Source organism: Ciconia boyciana, chromosome 10, assembly GCF_034638445.1.
Source record: "Ciconia boyciana chromosome 10, ASM3463844v1, whole genome shotgun sequence".
Taxonomy (NCBI): domain Eukaryota; kingdom Metazoa; phylum Chordata; class Aves; order Ciconiiformes; family Ciconiidae; genus Ciconia; species Ciconia boyciana.
The window spans coordinates 41,455,835-41,478,670 of NC_132943.1; the positions used below are offsets into that span (position 1 = coordinate 41,455,835).

The 22,836-nt window shown below is 39.0% G+C and overlaps 1 protein-coding gene across 29 annotated transcripts in view; it reads right to left on the minus strand.

Annotated features, from left to right (window-relative positions):
• Window positions 1–22,836, minus strand: part of LRRFIP1 (LRR binding FLII interacting protein 1) — a 119,198-nt gene that overhangs the window by 5,542 nt on the left and 90,820 nt on the right. For 19 of the 29 annotated variants that reach the window (XM_072875418.1, XM_072875414.1, XM_072875408.1 and 16 more), the window contains 7 exons: window positions 19,755–19,787; window positions 18,831–18,956; window positions 17,403–17,474; window positions 15,020–15,190; window positions 13,975–14,067; window positions 11,514–11,655; window positions 1,207–9,836 (listed from right to left, as the gene is read on the minus strand). In XM_072875418.1, the coding sequence (XP_072731519.1) occupies window positions 7,726–9,836; window positions 11,514–11,655; window positions 13,975–14,067; window positions 15,020–15,190; window positions 17,403–17,474; window positions 18,831–18,956; window positions 19,755–19,787 (2,748 nt within the window). In that variant the 3' untranslated portion in view covers window positions 1,207–7,725. Of the gene's footprint in view, window positions 1–153; window positions 272–1,206; window positions 9,837–10,681; window positions 11,455–11,513; window positions 11,656–13,974; window positions 14,068–15,019; window positions 15,191–17,402; window positions 17,475–18,830; window positions 18,957–19,754; window positions 19,788–22,836 lie in introns of those variants that run through there. The other 10 variants (XM_072875423.1, XM_072875421.1, XR_012044493.1 and 7 more) reach the window with 9 other exon arrangements.

Genomic DNA, 22,836 nt, shown 5'->3' on the forward strand with positions numbered 1-22,836 from the left:
CTTATAGTAGAGGTGCATGGCTGGCTCCCAGATTGAAGCTCTCTTAGAACTGAAGGCTCATTTCTACTTAGACCCATGTCGTTATTGTACAGATACATTTTCTCGCTCACATGCAGGACACAAAAGTTCTCTTAAAATCAAAATGTAGCTCACTTTGGAGGTCAATCATGTGCATATCTGTCCCATTTTCCAGAACTTCATCTTCAGACTGTGTATTTTCCACCTTGCCATTCTTTTGCTTTTCTTCCAGTTGTCCCTTTAATTTTTTAACCTGAAGGGCACAAAATAATTAGTTATTAAAATCTGTAAGGGAAAATTGTGGCTCAGTACTCAAATTCACTTGAGTGTTATGAAACTTTTTTTTTTTTAAACCCTTAATTCTAAAAAGCCTTAGAAAATAATTTCCCAGACATTCTTTTGGCAAGTGACTCACCAGTTTTTAAATATCAGTGCTTATGTATGTGTAAGTTCAAGACCAAAAGTAACGAGGGGAAGAAGAATGTTTTATTAGAAAAGCCATAGATGTTCTGTAGGCACATTCACATAAAACATCCTTAAAAACCCAAACTGTGTTTGGCTGTGCATGAAATCTCAAGGTCAAGGATATAGTCCGTAAATGAAAGCATAGAGCATCCTGCAGAGAAACAGATCAGCTAAATTTTTTTTAATAAGCTTTATAACCACTATGGAATATCACAGTACCAGCAATAATTACTTTAATTGCTATTTACCCATCTACTGTAATTCTTCCAGCATTTCTTTATGAATGGCCCACTGGCCACAGATCCAGCAATCAGGAGGGCTTACTCTTGGAGATAAAATTTGCTCCTACAGTTTCTGGACCATATTAGTTTCTCCCTTGGGCTTGGCCAATCTGAAGTATTATTTTTCAGAAATAGTCCTGGGGAAGGAGTTTTAGGCGACTAAGGACACTGAATATGACTGGTTAGCAACACAGAACAGGCACACTGGGTCGTATCTTTCTTGCCCTGTATCCTGAGTTAACACGCAGGAGAGATGTTTCAGAGGAAGAATAAAGTGGCAAGCAACGCAGTAAGTCTTCAGCAAAAGCAACCCAGCACACGTTCTGAAAGGCAGTGGCACTGCTGTTCTATACCTTATGTTAGGGCTACTTTGATTTTTTTAATCTCTACTATTCTTATCAGAGATTTAGGAAACACACAGCATTTCAGTTTTCCTGTGATTACCTGGTCTAGTAAGGATTCTCGTTCATCAATGAGTTTTTTCAGCCTGTCTGAAAGAGAAAACTGAAAGTTCAGTGCTGATTTGATCGGGCTGCACATTTCAGAGTGCATCTGATGTAAGACCAAACCGTTAAGGTTAGTGAAACTAACGATGAAGGTAGTTATGCACGTACCACAGGAAATGAGGCCACAGACAGGGCTGGGAAGGGGCTGCAGCCGGGGGAGGTTATGTCATTCTCACAGAACATGCTTGTCACGGCAGTAGCAGCACCCAGCTGCATGCAAAGAGGCTAATCTTCTACGTTAGGTTAGCATGCAAGAACTCTAGGGTCAAACACAACTGCAACACAAAATCTCACAAATCTTTACAGTTTAACATAATGACAATACTGTAAACACCTATAATCATAGCTAAGCACATTCTCAGCACTTTAAATCTGCACTTCTTTTACTAAACAGCATAGCAATAACACTGTGTGATCTCCAGTATTATGACCAGAAAAAACATTTGCCCATTAAATTACTTTTGTTTCAAATGCAGCAGTCTGGTAAAACATTCTTTTCTCTTTAATCCTTCATAGTCAATCCTCCTGGTCAAACATCAAGCAGGCGATGGGCAATACGGACCAACTGTTGTGTTACACTTGAACTTGGAAGTGCTACAGATCAGCACATGGGTGTGCGTGCCATTGATTAATAAAGTACACACTACAGAATGAGACAACTGGAAAAAACAACTAGAAGTAATCAACCAAATCACTTGGGTTTTTTCTTCCCTCTTAAGGGGTGCAAAATGTGAAAGCATTTTTAGCAGGTACTGTATGCAACAAGTCTTAACTCACAAATCTTCTTATCACTAAAATTACTTTCCCTCATTAATTAACAACCTTAGTTTGTTCAGGTACACCTCAACAGAAGTACACCGGAACATAGCATTCAAATATTCTTATTAGAAGAGGATATATTGACCGCAGGCAGGGTCTTACTCCACAAGTTTGATGTGTATGTTTATTGCAGTTTTATTTAGCTTGCCTCCCTTGCCAGCAAGCGGTCACCTGTGCAGAACCAAGCCAGTGGATGTTCCGAGCTCAACTCCACATCTAAGGTCTGGCCTGTTAATTAAATGGTTAAAATCCAAAGGTCACTCAAGAAAAAGGTCTTTTTGTAAACTTAAGGAAAGCAATTGACAAATTACAGATAAAAGGCTAGTGGGCTTTTACCAGGTAAATTCTGTTAATAGACTTAAGTATTTTTGAAAAGCTTTAAAAATGCCAACACTGTAGTCCTCATTTGTTGTTAAATCCTGAACAGGCCAAAGCCTTGTGGTTCAGCATTTTTCTTGTTAACACACGCAGTAAAGGGAATAAAGAGTCTGTATTGAATCAAATCATGGGGAAAACTGAAGTTTTCAAATACAAGTCCCTCTATGTGGCAGACATGTACAGTCCATTAGCTAGTAATAGTGTCTCATTCCCCTCCTGGGTATACAAGTTCCCATTTACCAACAGTCATTCTAGAGCATGGAATAAAACCTTTACCTTGGCTTCTGATGCAATACCCAAATAGAGATCTTAAAGTGACATCCCCGTTCAGCAGTTCTATGCATTCACTTTGAACCTCCTCAAGTCCTATTCTTTTTTTTTTTTTAGCCATTTGTAACACACTCAACATTGTTACACCTGAGCATTGACATGGAAAAACAAAACAGAACAAAAACAAACAAACCACATTTTTGTAAACTATCAAGAATAACAAAAATTTACAAGTATAAACACCTTCAAAATAATAAAACAATTTCACATATCTATATGGAAAGGAAAGGAAGTGTAAGACAGAAATTCTGTAAAAGACGAAAGAAAGGGAAGAAAAATAAAGGTCAATGAAGAAAGCAAGGAGAGCGACCAGTAAAAGAAAGGTCAGAGGTATTCAGACTTGGAGACAGGATTGGGAGTCAGAGGTCTGCAGAGATCAAGAAATAAAGTTACTAAGAATGGGGAAGAGAACAAGGACTGATGCAGAAGGAAACCTCTAGGCCACTACAAAGTTAGCCCAAACTTACTGACTCCAAAGGGGCCAAATAATCCACCTTGATCCTGAAAATAACTTCAGTCATGCACACAGCTAAATAACTTCTATTAGCACAACCAGTGCTGCAGGGTGAAACATGCCTGCCTGAAGAAAGGACACCTCCTCCAGTTTCCAGTAAGGAAGCACATCAGCTTCTCCCAACCCCTTTCCCTGCAAAAGGGATGTTAGCATTTTGGGATGAACCTTGAAATCCAGTCTCACCATCAGTTCTCTCTTCCCTCATTACGGACATCCGTGCACCCCACTGGGACAGGTGACATGCTGGCAGCAGGATTTACAAGACCACAGAAGAAATTAGTTTGCTAAAATTGCCATACATGTAGACAAGTTTTCTGCAGGTACAGATGAAGGTCTCTTAGGTTTCACTTATCTTAAAACCCCACACTAATACAGAAAACTTACTTTAGCTTTAACAGGTATCTCTGCAGAGCCACCTTATTTTTGCATTTAGGAGACATTTTTCCAACAAATCAAGGATCTGAGGACCTCTAGAACTATGAGCAGAAAAGAGCAATCTACTGAACTAGCACATGAAGCAGCTAATTACAATTCTTATCTGTAAAAGTAATTTTCCTTATTTTACGTACAAAGGTACTACAACGAATAAGGCGTGACATTCATCTCACTTAAATTTAACTTTGGTAACATGATTCCCAGGCTACTCACTGCACCAATTCACGGCTCACGTACGCAAAGGAGCTTAACAGAGGGCTGATGCGAGGAGCTGGGCCCTGGGAAGGCCTGGGAGAGAGCAGGGCAGACAGGGGTGGTGGTGGTTACCAGTGTCTTCTGCTATTGTGCAGGCCTGTTTGTAAGTCAAAGGACTATTCTCATGACCTTGGTAATGCAGTCGACTCAAGTTATCGCTAATTAGGGTGCTGTTTAGTGGCACAGTTGACCTAACATCCCCTAATCAGCCACAGATCCTTGATGTCTCATCCTACTTGGAGGGGAGCACGGGGTGGGAAGCAGCTGGTTTTAACCTGAATCATTTGTACGATGTGTGGCCCAGCAAGTAATTAATACTGATGCAAATGAGAGGGGTAAATTGTACTTGGAGGGTGGGAAGGCATCCCATGAAATCACACCAGTAGCCCTAAGCAGCTATTCAGAACAGTTTGCAAGAACCCAACTGTCAGATCAACAGTAGGTTGGGCAATACTCCTTCTCCAGATCTGTCAATTTTTTTTGGATAATGAGAAAACAACCACCACCACAACAAATATTGAGAAACGCCTTCCTCTCTTTCTCAGAAGAGGGATCCTGCTGGGGACAGGCTGTTGGGACAGTGAATAAGCACAGGATTTAGAAGACACCAGCTTGCAATATTGATTTTGAGGGGGACAGGAGGACTGTTCTTTTCCGTAATAAAGGAAATATTGACCAAGGCCTTTCACTATTACTTGCTGAATAAGAGGGGAAAAAAAGTTCCTTCAGCTATTGCTTTTGAAAGCATTTCAGGCTAGCTCTGAGTTCGCAGTAGTGCACAAACCTGGGCTACAGGCTACATGTGCCACTAGGTATTGAACAGAAAACCCAGCGAGCATTTGGAGCTATGGCGCTATTCTGAAAGACAAAAGTCTTACGCACGGAGAGCAGTGCTCACTGCAGCACACATCAGCAAACTGTCCCTGCTCAAAACAAAATGGGCAAAGAATAGTGGCAAACATGAATCTTGATGTTAGTTCATCTCATGATTTCTTGGTTTCACGTTAGACTTCATGAAAAGACTGATTTTGGTATTTTGCTGTCTTTGAAAGTCAAAACCAGTGAAAGGGACAATCTAGACGTTATCTTGTATCTGTTAGATATCGCAGGGAAAATGCCAAAAATGGTTTTCAATTGTGTAACTTTATAAAAGATGGATCTTCTAGGGAATTCCTCCTGAGACACTGTCCCCTCCCTCTCTCTTATGGCACACATTTCACTCAAATGCTAGCTGGCATATAATATTTAAATTATTACATTTGGAATATAACACCTAGCAGTTCCCTTTATCTTCAAGACGATTTATCCCTCGATGTGCATATACTCAAGCAAACACCAAAAAGGTAAAGAACACCATGACCTTCTCCTCCATGGTACTTGCCCAATTCCAAGTCAGGGACCAGCTGCCCACAAAGGTACCACACAGGTAATGTTCAAGAATGGATTTATAGTACACCAGCTATTCTTCATTGCCTGTCCATGTTCCTGCTCCTACTCTAGTTTCACCGAGAGCTGGCCAGTTACTGCGGGGTAAAAGCTGGTACGTGGACAGTTAGTTAAGACTAGAGTTGTTATTATTTCTCCTTCTGTGACTTGGCCTTAAAAAGGACTTCTCTTACAGCTGCTTTGCTTTCTGAAGTGGGAAAGCTAGTTAAAAACAGCTCACCATTAATTCCCTCAACCATCCAGAAGGATTTATATTACAAACAAGCTCATACGAAAAATACAGGAAATGCTGGCATGTGCCTAATTTAACTCAGAGTTGCTTATAGATCCATCCCCAAGTATATGTGAAGCCTGGCAAGCACATTTAATTATATATTTAAGTGTATTTAACATTTAAATATAAATACATTTAAAGTACTTTCAACATTAAACCATATATTACAGTTGCGAGTATAGCAGAGAAATCTTTAAATAAACACTGCTACGTAGCAAGAAGAGATGCTTTTAAGATCTATGACTTTCTAGATTAGCATTTAGTGTAAACCCTTAAGAAGAACAACTGCTAATACTTACAGAAACCATACTGGAACTGTTGTAAGTTGGAGAGAAGCCATATGAAAAGAGTTACAGGTTTACAGTCCTGTTACAGGTTTACAGTTACGGGTGCCATCACATATTAAAGGTCCTCAAACACCAAGGCTGCCCATTCCTAGTAAGATAGCTCTTCTAGCTACGTAGCACAATGCAATAAATTTAACGAAGAAAGCTGCAGAAAAATGTTTCTGAAATTATATAGTTTAAATAAATATTTATGCAGGTTTATAAACAGTGCACTGGACAGGCAATTTAAAGTATAAAATATGTTTATTTCAATTATATACAGCTCAGTACATTTTGATATACATCTTGAAATTTTGCAGTCTGTTTGTGCTCCATCAGCTTTGTAACATCAACACAAATACAGCCTTCCATAGCCCCCCCACCCCGACTCCTCAACTTGCATTCCCTTGGGACGTTCATGGCTTAAAACAACTGTACGTGAGTTTTTAATTATGCAAAACATGCTCTTCCTCCCAAGCACTAGCAAAGATGCAAGAAGAAATATACCAGTGGTGTCAAAGTGTCTCATTTATGCCAGCAATTCAAAGCAGTCCAGCTTTTCAAAAAGGCATGGGGGCTAGCATACAGAACAACAATCATCTATGGACTGGTATCCAACAAGAATTAAGACATGCAAAGTTATCTTCTTTCCAGAAAGGAAGAGGAAAGAATTTTCCAGAGATAAAAACTTTCCTTCAGAATAATAGTTTGCAAAAAAATATAATGCAGTAAGGAAATGCAATTTTAAACAAAAATCTTCTTGGAAAAATAGATATTTTATATATTCATAACTGGACAGTACTTGATAGCAAACCTAAGCACACATTACAGTGTGTATTGACACTTTCTTTAGAAAAAAATAAAAAACCATGTGAGACATGGTGTAAAAGGCCTATTACGGTGCAAAGTGCCTAGATGAAGTAAACATGTATATATTATTCCTTTCAGCAAACTAAGGCCTGTATGTTCCTCTTTCTTCAAACTGTACATTGCTCTTCCAAAGTGTTTAGACTAAGCTGATTCTGTGATCTAACTATATTTTGGAATATGACCATATTAGAAATACAAAGTGGAATGAGAGTATCTTTTTTTTTTCCATAGTAAAAAAAATAAATTGGTTCCTAGGCTTTAATCATTCAGAAAGAAGTTTCAACATCAGATCAGCGTTGCTGATCGACTGAGTTCCTTCATGAAGTATGAACAGTACGTTCAACAGTACTGCAGGTCTAATGCACGTAAGTACACATAAGTACGGCATGAGTTCAAAGGTCCAATGCACAGAAGTAAATTCAAGACATCTCTCTATTCAAGACAGGCTAGAAAAAAAAGAATTTCATATAGAAATTCCTCAGTAGCAGTTATCCACACTAAAAGTACTTTAATTGCAAGATAGTCTGAACAGTTGATTTGTGAAGCTTGCTCTTTTGGTGATAAACTTTAAACCTGAGACATAGCAAAACCAAACCCACGCACGATTTCTTGTGGCTAGGTACGTCAGTGAATAACTGAATACTTGCATCATTACCGCTTACATAACATTGTATTATGATGAGAGTTACCTATAAAGAAAAAACCCCTTAAGAGGATTCCTAAGGTCTGATGTACTGTGCAAAGTGCATGCTTCTGTACTGGGACTGATCAAATGGCATGTAACTCGCGTAGTCTTGAGATTCTCAGCTTACGATATTGTACAGTCATCTCTGGATTTACCCTTACCCCTTCTGCCACCCTGCAAATCCTCCTTGCTTTCATCCCTGTTATTGCCAGCACTTGCCAAATCCTGTTCCAAAACATTTTCATCTGGTATTTTTTCCACTTTATTGGAATCTGATGCTTTGATTTCATCTTCCATCACATCAGTCTTCTCATCAGTTTTCCATGACGCTTCCGCTTGCAAGCACCCTGTTTCTTCAGGCTCATCTCCTTTTGTATGCTGCAAGCTGCCATCTTCAGTCAAGGCATCTTCGGTTTCTGTTTTGTCTGTTCTTTCTCTGGCTTCATCTGCTTGGGGAGTTTTTCCGACAGCACCATTTGCTTCATCACCCTCTCCTTTCTGTGTATCAGCTTTCTCTCCATCACATTTTTCATCAGTTTCTGCTATCTGTTTTGACTCCTCATCAAAATCAAATGCATCACTATCATCTTCCAGTCTTTCCTCTGCGTCACTCTCCAATTTAACTTGTTCACTAACACTTTCATCCTGCTCAGCCTTCTGCGCAAGAGAATTATTCGCACCTTCCTCAGAAGCAAATCCACCACCATGGGGGTCTGCAAGCTCTAACTCTTCCTCATTTTCTTTCAGTGTTTTTTTATCAACTTTGTTTTCAGTAGTCACACTAACATCTGCAGTTGACTCCTCTTTAGATTCACCTTCCTCTTGTTTAACTACATTCTGCGCTTCCCCTTCTAAGGGAATGTTTTTCTCTCCCACTGTCTCACCTGTTGTTTCTTCACTACGCTGAACTGTTTGACCTTCTAGCTTTGGCTTTGAATCTTCTACCCATTCTGTCCTACTTTCCTTTCCTTTCCCAGACTCATCTCCTATTTCCAATTCTGACTCCTGAATTTTGTCATCTAAAAGGCTTGGGTCTAAACTGGTTTCCTGAGTCGTCACCTCTTTCACAACATCCGTGCCTGGCTCTGCCTGCTGCAGCACACTTCCTTTTACCTCAGTAATACAGCCGACAGCCTCCACAGATGCCTTATCTTGCTCGCCTGTTTCTGCAGAATCTGAACGCATCTCCAGCTCTTCTATTAATACTTCCTTCTGTCCGTCCTTCTCAGCCGTAGCATTTTCAAGTTCAGTTTTATCTTGCTGATTTTGTTCCTCTGATGATGCTGAAGGACTGTCCTCTGAAGAAACTGGTTGGATCGATGCCTCATCTCCTCCACCTTCCTTTTCACTTGTATCTGCTGGGACATCACTTTCACATGACTCCCTGCCCTCCAGACCCACAGACTCTTTTTCCATCGTCTGACCCTGAACTGCATTCCCAACCTCATTTTCTTCTTCAGCTCTATCACCTCCTGTTTTATCAATTCTTCCATCAGTGCAGTCTTTGCTTTCAACAAGCTTTTCCTCCAAGACATTTGTAACCTCCTTTTCAGCACTTTCTTCTGCGTGCTGGAGTCCCTCAGCGTGACTCTCCACATCTACCTCTTCACTAAGCGAGCCTGCTACCGTAACCTCTGGTAGCCCTGCCTGGTTAGAAACCAACTCACAGCTCTCACTTGTAATGTCGGCTTCCTGATCCATTTCATTATCACTCAGGGCATGGCTAGTTTTAAGATCCTCTCGTTCTTCCTGTTCGGGCGCAGCTTTTTCCAGTTCATGCTCTGTACCCAAGACACTAGGCATTTCCTGAGGAGTCTCAAAAATCTGATGACCTTGCAGAGAGCCCACCTCCAAGTTCTGATTTGTCCTTGCATTTAAGTCATGGTGTTCAGCCTCAGTACTAACAGGCTGTTGGACTGCTGTGCATGTGGACTCTGTCTCCTTTCTCAAATCATCTGTGTCACTATCATCGTTTGAAGAAGCACCCCCTGATACATGTTCTGTAAGGCTTTGAATTTGTTCTGTAAACCTACTATCTGGTAACATCACTGTTGACAGGCCATCACGTTCTTCAACCATTTTTTCTGCCTTTGCATTTTCATCAGCATGCAATGTCTGTACTTCCTGCTCCTCAGACTCCTCTTTGTGTTCCTCATGCTCAGAATTCTGCAAGATTTCTCTTTTCCCCATATCCTCCAAAATCTCATTTTTCATGTCCACTTCATTGGCTTTGCCTAAAAGACCATTGAGAAAGTTGAAGGGACCACACCATAGCACTTACCTCCCCACTTAAAACCCGAAAGAGAATGAATCAAAGAATAGGTTAATAAAAGATCAGCTTTTGCCAATTACGTGAGGCAAAGCAGCAATTGAATTAGTAAGGGTTTGGGGTTTTTGACCAGTGAAATTCACCACCTCCCTCTCAAAGCAAGAAGTCTCTGGTGCTGGCTTGTGGTTTTGTAAAGTAAAAGATTTATGCTCTTGGCTGTGCGAATTACAGCTTTTGTAGATGAAAACAACTCTTTCAAGCAGTGCAATTTAACAGTAATGCTTGCAAAGGTAACACTAACAGTAAAGATTATTTTTTCCTCAGCAATATTCTCTACAACTTTAACCCTAACACCACTCTATGCATGCAAGAGTGTGTGTCTGATGCCATTATAATGAAGTAATCAAGGATTATTCAGTAATATTTTACTTGTAAGTATCATAAACAGGCATCATCAGTGTATGAGACAAACACTGAATGTAAAATCTGATTGGCAAGCAAATGGTTCAGCTGTTTAACATTACCAACACAGATCAAAGCTCAGGTACTTAGTGCCCCTTACAGCCACTTCATCCACCCAAAGGGATGGGGATTTCTGTGGTTTTGGGGTTTTTTTTGTAACAGTTTTTCTTCAACTTCTATTTAGAAGCAACAGGTATTAGAACAACAGTGTTCGTAGTTTCAACGGTTAGCTTTTGGGTTTATGTTGTACCTAGGTCCAAAAAATTAAAAAATAAAAAAATAAATTAAAAAACCCCAACAGAATAAGGAGAGACAGAAAACATATTACATTTTAAAATACACCCTTACCTTGGTTTTGGTGTTCCAGATTGTTTCCACACAAAAACTCAGTGAGGAAAAAGCAGCCAACAGCTAAAAGCAAGATAACTTCCACTTGCAACAGTTGGCTGCCTGTTGCTATTTATTAGTATGTTCATTTAGAACAAAAACAGGAGGAAAAAAAATAATCTATTATTTCCTTTCCTTCCACTAGTATAAAAGTTCTCTGAGTGGCCATTCATCACAAGTGCATAAGAACAATGTTTTTGCCAACCAGATTTCTCCTTCCTAACACTATCCATCTCAGAGTCATATTCTTTGAATTTAACAGCGTTAATCCTGTTACAACAAGTAAAAAATGTTGAAGTGTTAATATTAACTGCTCAATAGTACTAGATACCAAGAACAACGAATTCATACATTAGTGTGTTTTAACAGCGCCCAGCACTGTTGTTCAGCAGACAAACCAACATACAAGTTCTTTATAGGAAACTAGAATGCTTTTTTCCCTGATTCTTTAGGAGATGTGCTGAAAAATATTGAACAACAGGAGGATTATTCTGGGACAATTTTCAAATTCAGGGTTTAAATAGTAATCTGAATGATTGCTACTTATCTGTAATGTAATATTTGTATTCTCGTCCTTTGTCGCCTTGAATGGGAAATGAAGTCTGCCTTTGCAGGAAACTGCACAACATACTTGAAGTGATAATAAATATTAAGCAGAAAAATGCATAGGAAGTGATTCGACAAGTAGCATGCTGCGTGATGTGTTAATTTTCCCACTAACAAACGCCCAAACTCCAAGCAAAGATGAATGAATGGACAGACAGAAAGATATGAAAGGATATTCAGCACTTACCTAGCATCCCATCCCCTCCTGTCTTTAATGCCTGAGTTGTGCCTGGAACAGTTTTGGAAGAATCCAAGTGTCCTTCGTTATCAAGAATGTCCGATGTCTCCCCATTGGTGGCTATGTCAGAGTCTGGGATTATTCCATGTTTCTGTGGAGAAGCAAAAGCAATGCTTTAGAGCCTGCTGCTCAGAAACGGGAGGATCGTTCAGGTGTTCTTGTCCTTGATATTCTGAATAAACAATTGCTTCAGTCGTTCCATTAAACATGGCTGGAAGTTGGAAAAGAGCACAGAATATTACAGTTCTCAGTTTGTTTGTTGGGGGTTTTTTTATTTTTTTTTTAAACATAAATCTGCTGCGTAAAATGTTCCTCAGATAAGCGTCTCCTACAAAAGCAACTACATAATACTACAGTCTATACTAAGGGCTCACGGTCAATATTAGGGGGAAGGACTTTATACAGAAAATTCCTGAAAGGGCAACTTAAAGCCAACGTGAAAATGGAGTACTTGCTGCTGAGCTACATTAAAATTTTTTGCAAAAATGTACAGGAGGAAAAGGTCAGCAGTTGAATATAAGTTTCTTTTATTCCTCTTGCATACCTTCAGTTGCTCCTTCAGCACAACCACTTCATCTCTAAGGTCATCCCGCTCACTCCTTATGGAATCAAAGAAATCTTTCTGCCTCTCTAATGCCTGAGTTCCCAACACAGACAGAGGGCGAGGAGATGTGAAGAAAGGAAGGGAGACAAGTAAAGACCATGAAAAGCAAGTGTAAACAAGAATGAGTAGATTTAAGATATTCAGAGATTCATGGAAGTGGCATGTATGAAAAAGGTAAAGTTTACAGATTAAAGGACCAAGTTTACATACACACAGATAAACTTCAAATCCAAGAAACGCACAGCTTATTCAATAACCAGGAATTCCTGCTAAAACATTCAGAGCCCAGTCCTTCACTAGGGATCCTTCAAATGAGGATGATCCACTTTTCATTCTTATCTGCTAGACAAGTTCACTCATATCCATATTACTTCAACATGCACATAGAAGACATAGTGCCATGCCCATGTGTTAACAGAAGGGCATGAAAGCAGGCCCAGCAGATATTAGTAGTCTTTTTATTCCATGGGTTACCATGGCGGGTGCAGTACTTTTCAATGAATTTGAAAGCTGCCATTAAGCGATCTTTAGACTGGGATGTACCATGTGCAAATGCGTATTTTGCTATTGACCCCCCCCCCCCATATTTCTATATAAGTACAAATAGAAGAGTAACAAAAATTAGACAATTTTGAGCTTCCAGTTGCTAGAAGTTATTGGACATCACAAGCATCGGCAAGTTGCCAGATTTCTTTCTCCTTCTATATTCAGAAAGTCTTTCAGTGCTCATTGGTAGAAAAAAAAGCCATGCTTTTCTTTAAGAGTGGCTTTCCATTTGGCCTTGATGGGGGGTGGTGGGAAGGGATGAGGAGCAAGGGAGAGTTAGAGACTTTCATCCCAATAGCCCATAAATAGCTCTATTACTTCTTTCTCACACTCCAGTTTCTGCTCAGTCTGCAGACTAAATCTGAATAAGCAAAAATTCAGTGCTGATGGAATTGCATTATAAATAGCACTTCCTTTCTCAATATGGCAAATACAAATGGTGCACCACAGCAAACAAATTACCCTAGGTTTTGAAATCAGACCAGCTGCTAAATTTTTCTTGGATTTTATGGTACTGGCCAAAGACAAAATCTGCTATTTGCTAGTTCACTGGTAATATAGCAAGACAGCCACACCAAGCAAAGTCACTAAGGAGGATTTTATTCACGAGGTTTTGCAAAAGCAGGATCAGCTGGAGACTGACAGTGCCACTCTGAACACATTTCAGGAGTTGACAGTCCTACCCCTATTTTTTTGTCTTTCCACTCTATTGTCTCCTGAAGATCAGAAATTTCCCTGACATAGCTCTGCTGTTTCTGTTGCAGCTGTTGGATTTCCTGAGAGACGGGAGCAAAACAAGAAGACAGAAAGCAGGTAACAGGTTAACAAAGAAGGTCAAGATTGCAGTGATGCCAAAGAATGAAAAAAGTCAGGTGCTAAAGTAAAAGAGTATCTACATGCACAGTTTCTGACATCTCAACTAAACCTACGCTCCTGAAGACAATCTTACTATCCACGAGATGACTTAAAACAAGTTAGCTTAATCAGTTTCCTCTGCACCTCCACAAACGGCTGTCCAGACACAGCTTATTTCATATTAGGGACAAGGCGAAAAAGCAGTCCAACTTCAGACAGTACTTACAAAGGTACTATTTCTATTAGTCAGCTCTGAACCTGTTTGGCCTGAAACACTAGTATTTCTTCAGGTGAGAAACTTGAGCAGGTAATAAAATTCTCCATGCCTCGCCTTCTACACTTCTACTGCTAACTGGGAACATACCAATCAAAGAAGCCATTAAAAAAACCCCAACAGTTACTTACTGCAAGCATTTCTTCTCTTTGCTTCAAAGCCTCTTTGACTTCCATGAACTGAAACTGCAATATGCTATGAGCATGCTTCTCCCTCTCAAATTCCTATGAATAATGAAATATTAATGAGATTTTTATTGATGAAAAAATAGCATCCCATTAAAAAAAAAAGGGAAGAAAATAAGCCCAAATACAAAGAAAATGCTTACTGCAATGCAATTCTTGAATATTCCTCTAATCACAATCCCACCAATAATATAATTTTTGTCTTATTTGTCCTTTTTCCAAGAACCTATTATTCCATCAAATATAGAAGTGACAGACATCATTTAGCCAGTTCCATAAACTGAGCAGCAGGCTGGCAGTGAATAGCTTTTACACTCAAGTCCTACAGACTTCACAGATGAATGGATCAGAATTAACCCACTCTTTCCACGTAGCCGTGTACTCAAAGTTAGCTAGACATTGTGGACTTTAAAAAAAAAACAACACACTGTATCTTCCAGGAACTGTGTGTTTTGAAGTGCACCATAGTCAGCTTGCCCCAAGCTAAAAAGCCAGTTCTGAAAAGCTAACACAAGCCACAGCTTTATTGTTTAACACCAACTTACTAGCTGTCAGGTGCTGAATTCATGTAAAACTTAATTCAACATTCAACCATGTAGCTGCCTTAACTATATAAACTGCACAACTCTCCCACGGGCCTTCTGAAGAGAGCTTTGTGTGTAAAAACGCTCCAGAAGTCACTATGAACAAACCTTCTGAATTTACATTAAAGATGGAATATAAGGACATGTGATAATATCAATATAGCCTTACCATATTAAAAATTTCTTCACTTCTTCAGAAATTGCTTTATAAGACAGAAACTTGGGGAAGATTCCCATTTGTATGATCACAAGCACATATTATGCTGCTACTCCACTTGCTTTAACAGTAACTAAAACAATAACTTATTTAAATTCTTGAATAGTAATTTGGTTGCTTCCTCCCAAAGGTCTCTGACCCCCCCCATAATTTTTCCCTGTGAAATAACATGCCATAGCTATATACATACTTTACTTTTTTCTTCATATTGCCGCCTGGATTCTGCCAGCTGTTCTTCTAACTCTAAGAGCGCATCCTTCAGGGTATCTACTTGGTACATGAAATTTGTTTTTTCATTGTCTAGTTGAGCATTTGACACCATAGCCTTTTTATATTTCTCTTCAACTTCAGCTAGGGAGTCCTGCAAAGAATAAGCAACCACAGAGTCAGTTATAAAAGACACTTTGCCAACCAAGCCCTTGCACAAGAAAATTAAGTACTAAACCACAAGCACGCCGAGTACTCCTACAGAAACCAGTGCTAACTGTGTGCTTGCCAGCTGTCCCAAGGTGAGGATAACCTCCCCTGTGTTCCCACCAGATGTCTGTTTACAAGCAAGGAACCTTACCTCAGGATGGATAAAACGTCTCCTGTTCTCTGCTGCTTCAGCTTCTGCCTTCTCAGAGTTTTCTTCCTTCTCCCTCCTCCCCCTGCCCCTGCACACTGGCAGCTCAAAGCAGCTGCTGAAGATGACATGTTGGATTTTTTTTTTTTTTAAAGGTAAACTGGCCTTGATTTAAGATCATTTTAGATGATCTTAGGCCTTAAATTAAGGCAGTTTGACAGCCACTTCACACAAATTTCAGGGATCCTGGCAGTGTGGGAACCACTAAATATACCAACTCAGGAATTAGAATTTGCCATGAAAGAGCTGCAGCTTTTGTGACCTGATGTATCATTTTTCATTAGGTTTCCTATATCACATCCCTTCTTTACAAATTTACTCTGTAAGATACAATTCCCGGGGTCTCAAAAACCTCTCCTATCAACTTGACCTGAATATAAGATACTGAGGTATTTATAACAATAGATGGTGGCAAAATAAAGATCAGGATCATTTTCCATGTTGTACAGTCAAACATTGCAGTATTTGATTTTAATACAGAAATAAAAAAGAGTTACATAAACAAAGCAGTGCAAATATGCAAACAAGGTGGACACTCATGTCAACATTTTAGTTTACTGATCAAGTAATTAAGGAACTTAAGTAATTCTAATAATTACATCTAAAGCACAGCTGAGTTCCATATACTTCCCTTTTCATTCAGTCAATGGAACCGGGGCTGACAGTGGTGAGATGATGACAAAATGAAGTTTGAATCAGTTTAGTTTACATTTCTATTGACAAATAAGAGAATTTGTCTTTAAAAACATGAATTTGTACAGTTCCAAACACAAACCAATGTTTTGGTGCACCTTCCAGCCCAAGGATGAGAAATACCAAGTAACGGAAAGCAGCCAGGATTTGGAAACAGTGGTAGGATCAAACCTCAGAAATTAGCTGGAAAGGAAGTATATGCAAGTAAGAAGTGAAGGTAGCTGCTGCACCACTCCTTCAGCATGCTACGTTTTATTTTCTTAGCATCAAGCAGTGCGGCTTAGGTACAAATCACCACAAAAGGCAGTCTAAGGGACACAAATTTAAAAATGACCTACATTTTTTATGCAGTGTGATTATTTTGCTACACCTGCTACATAGTGATCAGGGGAAAAAAAAAACACAATTAAGTTTTACAGAAAAACAGCCAAACTACTCTTTTTCCATTGAGAATTCACTTAAGACAGCAGCATCTTCACCTGTCACAGCGTTGAGCCAATGACACAGTCAGCAATTAATGCTGATAAATGTCGCATTATATGCCTGAATGTCTACATACATATTTGCAAGACTGCCTTTTCCAAAAAATGCAGCTCATGTTGCTGCTCACTTATAGGTGGTGGTACACAGATGCACAAGGTAGTTGTTGGACCAAAATTCATTTATGGCTTCATGAAAGTGGTAAGCGCTTCCTTTGTGCCAACTGGTGCGAGCATTCATTCTTCACGTAACAAGCTTTGTTACAAGAAGGTTTGTTACAAGAATTGTTTAAGGGTGTCTTCTGTGTTCTAAATATGAAACCAAAACCATAGTCACCACCTCACAGGCACAACTTTCCAAAGGTATGCTGGACCTTATCGAAACAAAAACATACAAGCTTTTAAACTCCAATTTTTCATAGCACTGTAGGACATGAGTTTTAGTTCACGTTCCAATACTGGGAGGCTTCCTGGACTAGGCAACTATAAAAAACCCCTAATAATTTTAATTTGCTAGCAAAATGATTACCTTCTCAAAACAGCAAAGACAACATGCAACAGTAATCAGCAGCCTTTCAGTTAACGTTTGGAAGCGTTCCTCACCACGATCAATCGAGGTCAGAACAGATACTTTTCCAGTTAATGAAATGCTTTTCACACGATTTACAACCCCTCCCAGAAGAAAGCATGCAAGGTCAGTTCTAGGTCTCACACTGACTCTCTGAATGTTTAGCTGGTGTTAATGATCACACTCCCAGTCTGCGGTAAACCAGTACCTTCATTTCTTTCAGTCCCTGCATGTATTTGCCTTCTACATCCTGAATCTGGTCCTTTAATTCATAGATATCCTGAGGGAAACGGTGAGAAAGGTGAATGATGCCACTGAAACTAACGGGCAGAAGCACAGCTGATAAGGAAAAGCAAGTATTCAAAGTTCTCATTTAAATATTTCTACCACACAGGTTAAGCGGTCTGATCCTAACCTGAAGCCTTGCCGGACAATGAAATTTCTTGGTTAGAAGTTTATGCTAATTCTGCTCTTCTTGACTGGAAAAAATGAAGTCTTCAACGTTACGGACAAGATGCAGACCCAGCTTCAAAGCTTCCAACAATTATATGCCCTAGCCACACAGCCCTTCTCTACCTCTTCCACTGATTATCACCCTCTTTGAGGAATTCTGGTATTAAGGGTAACGGCTGCCAAAGCAGCCCTGAAATACAGGCTATACTAGAGATGTAGGATGAAAACCATCCGTCACACTAAATTTAATTAAAAGTCCTATTTCACAGTCTCTCTCCTCTCTTGTCCTTGGTCACCAGCAAATGGCTATCTTTCAGCTGTTTTACAGTGCTGAAACTGGGACAGACCTGCTTGTATCTGAGGTCCTAATATGAATTCCAGATGTTTTAACTGGCTGTAATTTCAGAAGAGTTGTAAGTCATATGCATGAAAGTTAATAGAATTCAGATTCCCCATTTTAAAATAGTCTTCGGAATGGAGCATCAAGAAACAGATTACATAACACAATTTAGCCACGGGCTACCCAGATGAGCACTCAATTATATGAACACTCGATTGCATAGCTATTTGCTATTCAAATGTGTCAAACTTCATGGAATCACGAATTAAGATTACAAAATACAGTCCCCTCCCCAAATTAGCATCCAGTAAGTGTAGTGCTGCTTGCATTATTTCAATCCTCCTATCAGTGTGCTATACCGAGTCCACTTCCTATTTCGTTAGGTTAGGATGAGGTGTGTCTATTATGATCAGGCTGATCTGCTATCATCTGCCGTAGGACTTCCCAAATATTCCTGCAATACACACTAGCTTCCCAGCAGCATCGCTCTAATAAAGCTATTAACTTTTCACTTACAGTACACAATTCATTTTGTCAGAACTGCCAAGAGGGGGAGACAAGACAGTTTCTTTTTTGGAAAGAAGTCTAAAGCGTATTTCATAATATCCTTTAGACGATATTAGTCTATTTAATTTATTAGTCTATGGGGCGGGACAGTCCTAGTTAGTATTAGCCTGTCAATCCCAATTCTTACTGCCAATTTCTATAGTCAGTAATGGGAACATCAGCACTACTTTCAAGTAATCTTATAGTTTATTAATTTATCAAATGCAAGGCATAAAAACATTCTGATCAAAAGAGACATAGTTAAGAGACAGATTCCTAACAATTTATGCTTCTTACCTTTATTTCTCTGATAGATGCCTCTGTATCAGCTGAAATGGAGGTATCCCCACTGCCTCTTCGTGAAGAAGTCCCACCCAGAGAAGCTAAAGTAGCTGCTGATAAACTTGAAACAGTACGTGCTCCCTACAATCACACACAGTTAAAAATGGTTATAATTTTTTTTCCAGATACACTGTAGGTTTGTAGTTCGGGTTTTTTTGTTTTGGTTTGGTTTTTTTGTTAATACACACATTACACCAACCCTTGCACTTCTAAATTATGCAAATTTGATTAAAATGTAAACTTTCTAAGAAGAAAAATCAAAAGACCAAGATTTAACAAGGGAAACTAATGAGAAAAGGCAGATCAGATGTATTTAAACACTATTGTAATATGAGTTTGCATGACTTGGCTTCTAACTATTAATTCTTAATTAGACAAAATCTTCAGGGGCTAGTATCGTCTTGCCAGATATTTTCAAAACTTGTAATAATACATTTTGTGGATGCTTTTGTCTACCTCTCAAGCTCCTCTCCTTTCAGGGATATTTATCGACTCTGCAGCAGTAGCTCCATTAACTGTTTTACTGTACTGAGGGTTCTGCATTAAGCCAATTTCTCACTACTGCAGTATCCTCTTTTGTAATTATTATTTGTTTTTCATAATACCATAATTAAAGTCTAATAAACAAACACAGTATTCATGTGGCTTAGCCTAAAGCAATTTCAGCCAACTGCTGTTGAAGGTCAACTACTTAACATCCTAATGAACAGAGGTTGAAAAGTTCTTCTTCAAAAGTGTAGTACTAGCATAGCTCCAACAATTCAAATTTTTGCCCCACAATGGATTTTATATATTTCTGTACACTCACTGCGAGTTCTACCTACCAAAAAGAGTGTGAAAAAGCACTATTGTCAGAATAATTCATAACATCCTTCTTACCTTCTCAAAGTCTTTTTCTGGCCTTTCCTCAATCTGTAAAACAAAGATTTAGAAGGAATCGTTAGATAACAAAGGACAAGTGAAGGCAGGAAGATATCAGAAAGAGAATTCTTAAACCTGTAAAAGACTTTTCATTAGCAATTTCTATCCACTCAAAAAGCAGCCAGCTCGCTCCGAAGAACAGTGTCCTGGCTGGCATCTCAGGGCTCAAGGCTGGACAATTCGCTTCAAATTTCTAAGCAGTATGTAATTAAGTGGAATATACTTATTGATAAAAAACTATTTGGGCTATTAAATAAGACAGAGGAGTACTTTTTCCCATATTCTACATCACAATATTTCAAACATGAAGATGGCACTCGATCTAGGAGTTAACAATGCAAGAATACAAAGACCTACCATGGGCATGAACTCAAAGCCTCAGATGTCTTTCCCTGGACATGAAAACAGCCGTATGCTGTGCCAACATATGCACCAGCTCCTATTTATTTTAGAACAATTTAAAAAAAATATGCCTCAAATAAATCCAAAATAGTAATTTACCTAAGTAGAGAGGTTAAGTTTTTAATTGAAAGATCAAAAGACTTCCTGACCAAGACAGCTTATTGAAGCTACAGTTTTATAGACCTTAACTAAAATAAGCTACCTCTGAAGCCTGCCAGCACAGCCTCCCCTGCTTCAAAAAGCAAGGTACCAAGTCAGACTTCAAGGACTGTACTATGTCTGCACCGCTCCCAAAAGAAGAATGGGACAAAAAGAATGAAAGAAGAACTCTAAAGCTTAAAACCCCTGCTAAGTGTTCTCCACTCAAGACAAAAGGTGACTGTGACTTCAAGTGAAGATCCAAGTAAGGCCGAGACTACAAAAACTGACCCTCAAGTCAAATATCAGGGACCAGTTCAAAGTCTAAATAAACAGCCCATTTATGGTTTCAATGCTTCACTGGAATTTACTGATTCAGAAGAGAGATCCTGCACTAAAACTAGTCTAGAGCCAAAATCAGAGCCAAAGTAGCATTTAGGAGTACAGAAAATTACCACAGATAGAGACAACTTAAAAGCTTAGAAGAAAGTTACAAGGCACAAAAACCATACAACCTGGGCAGATATTTTTTTTTTCTCCTTGATGGGAACAATCCTATCACTTTTTCCTGCTCTGAAACCAAACAAGATATACAAGTTCCCAAGAGCAGAAATTTAAAATCAAGTGTTTTGTCAGATTCACTTTGGTATTGGGGGGTGGGGGGGAAGTGTTTCAAAACAGAATCTTTTTATGAGTATCTCCATCTAAAATGGATCTGAGTGTAGGACGACTGCATGAAAGGAAGAGCTCAGCAGAACTCAGAATGTCCAGAACATGTCAACTACTTCTGGAAACATTCAGCATCACAGTCAAGATGTTTTCCCAAAAGACTTCTAGAAAGTTAATGGCTTCCTCAGATCAAGAGCCTGAGTCAAAGGGATAATTTTTTTGAAACAACTGGGGAAAAAAAAAAATAAATCAGAAGAGATCTGTTTCAGGGGAAGGTGAGGAATAGTTGAGGTTAAGTTGATAAGTTTCATTGAAAACACACTCAAAAACTCCATCTCTTTCCAACCAGTTCACATTCAGCATAGATTTTTTTTCTTTGAATTATACAGAGCAATGTGTGGATGATCCCACTTGTTATTTTTCACATTACCCATGGTACTCTATTAAAAAAAAAAAATCCCAGAACTCAGAGATACCTATTACAAATCAACTTTTTACACTGACAACACATCTCATATCGTAAATTCCCTATGATTAGCATTAAGAAAATTTAAGACTTAGGCTTTGAAGTAAAATAAGCCAGACTTAAAGCACTAGATATAAACTTTGCAGAGACACTGAATACACGGAGTACTGGGGGGGGGAGAATATCTGCATTTGAATGCAATAAGAAAAGGTCACTAATGAAGGCAGATACTTCAGTTCAGACCCGAGAAACAAGATGGACTGATTTTGGCAAACAGCCTACTATTTTCATGCCAGCCAGCTCTAAGTGGTGGATTTGGCAGCCTTCTAACCCAGCCAAACACTATGTTGTTGTTTGTCAAGACAGTTGTGGCAGTGTAAATATTGGTGTGTTATCAAAGATTAGTGTATTCACACACACAAATCTATCTCCAGAAATTTAATGTACAGCCTTTTGCGAAGTCTGAGTTGTGCCCTGAACCCATACGGTAAAGTATTATTTTCCTTAAGCCATTTGCAGAATGTCCTCTATTGTGCAACCAGTTTTTAATAAGATAAAAGAAGGGAGTAAATCTTGATATTGTTTTAAGGATGCATCACGAGTCAAATAAAAGCTTCCATTTACAAAGGGGAAAGCGTTGAAGACAATGTGGTGAGAGATATGCATACAGTGGACATTTCTACTCAGAGCACTCATAACCACAACTGTGAAGCTTGCCACACATTCATTGCAAAACAATCTTTAATAATTCTCTGAGGTGGCATAATCTTTAATAATTAAACTATGAAGTAACTTCTAAAATACGGGTGGGTTGAAAAAAAAAAAACAAAACAAACAGGAGACTTCATTTTCCCTAGTGATGCCCTCATGCACACATCCATTTGGTGCCATAAATTGAACACTCAGAGCATTTTCTCCTCAAAACCAGTAATTACCACTACCAATATATTTAAATATTACCGTTTAAAAATTTAATCTGTTTTGAGAGAAGCCAGTTCCTCATCCTAACATAGTTTCCTTTCATTACAAAGATGCCTCCTGCTACACAACACCTTTCTAAGCAAAAAGTCAGTCTGAAACAAGCAGCATTTAATTTTATGGTTACATGGCAGCAATACACTAAAAGCTGCAAAGAGTGTCTTGTAGAAAGACAGAAGTCTATTTTAGATGAATATTTTATTGAGTTTTCATTCTGCTCATCTTTAGATCAAGGTATTCACAGTATCACTCCCTTAAAAAGATATCTTGTGATTTCCAACAGCACTCAGCCACCAGAGGGAACTCCAGGTTTTCAGCCTTCACCCGGTCCCCAAGAAGCCCTTTGGCATTTGATCCAGTAACAAATCAAACAGATAAAGGTCAGGA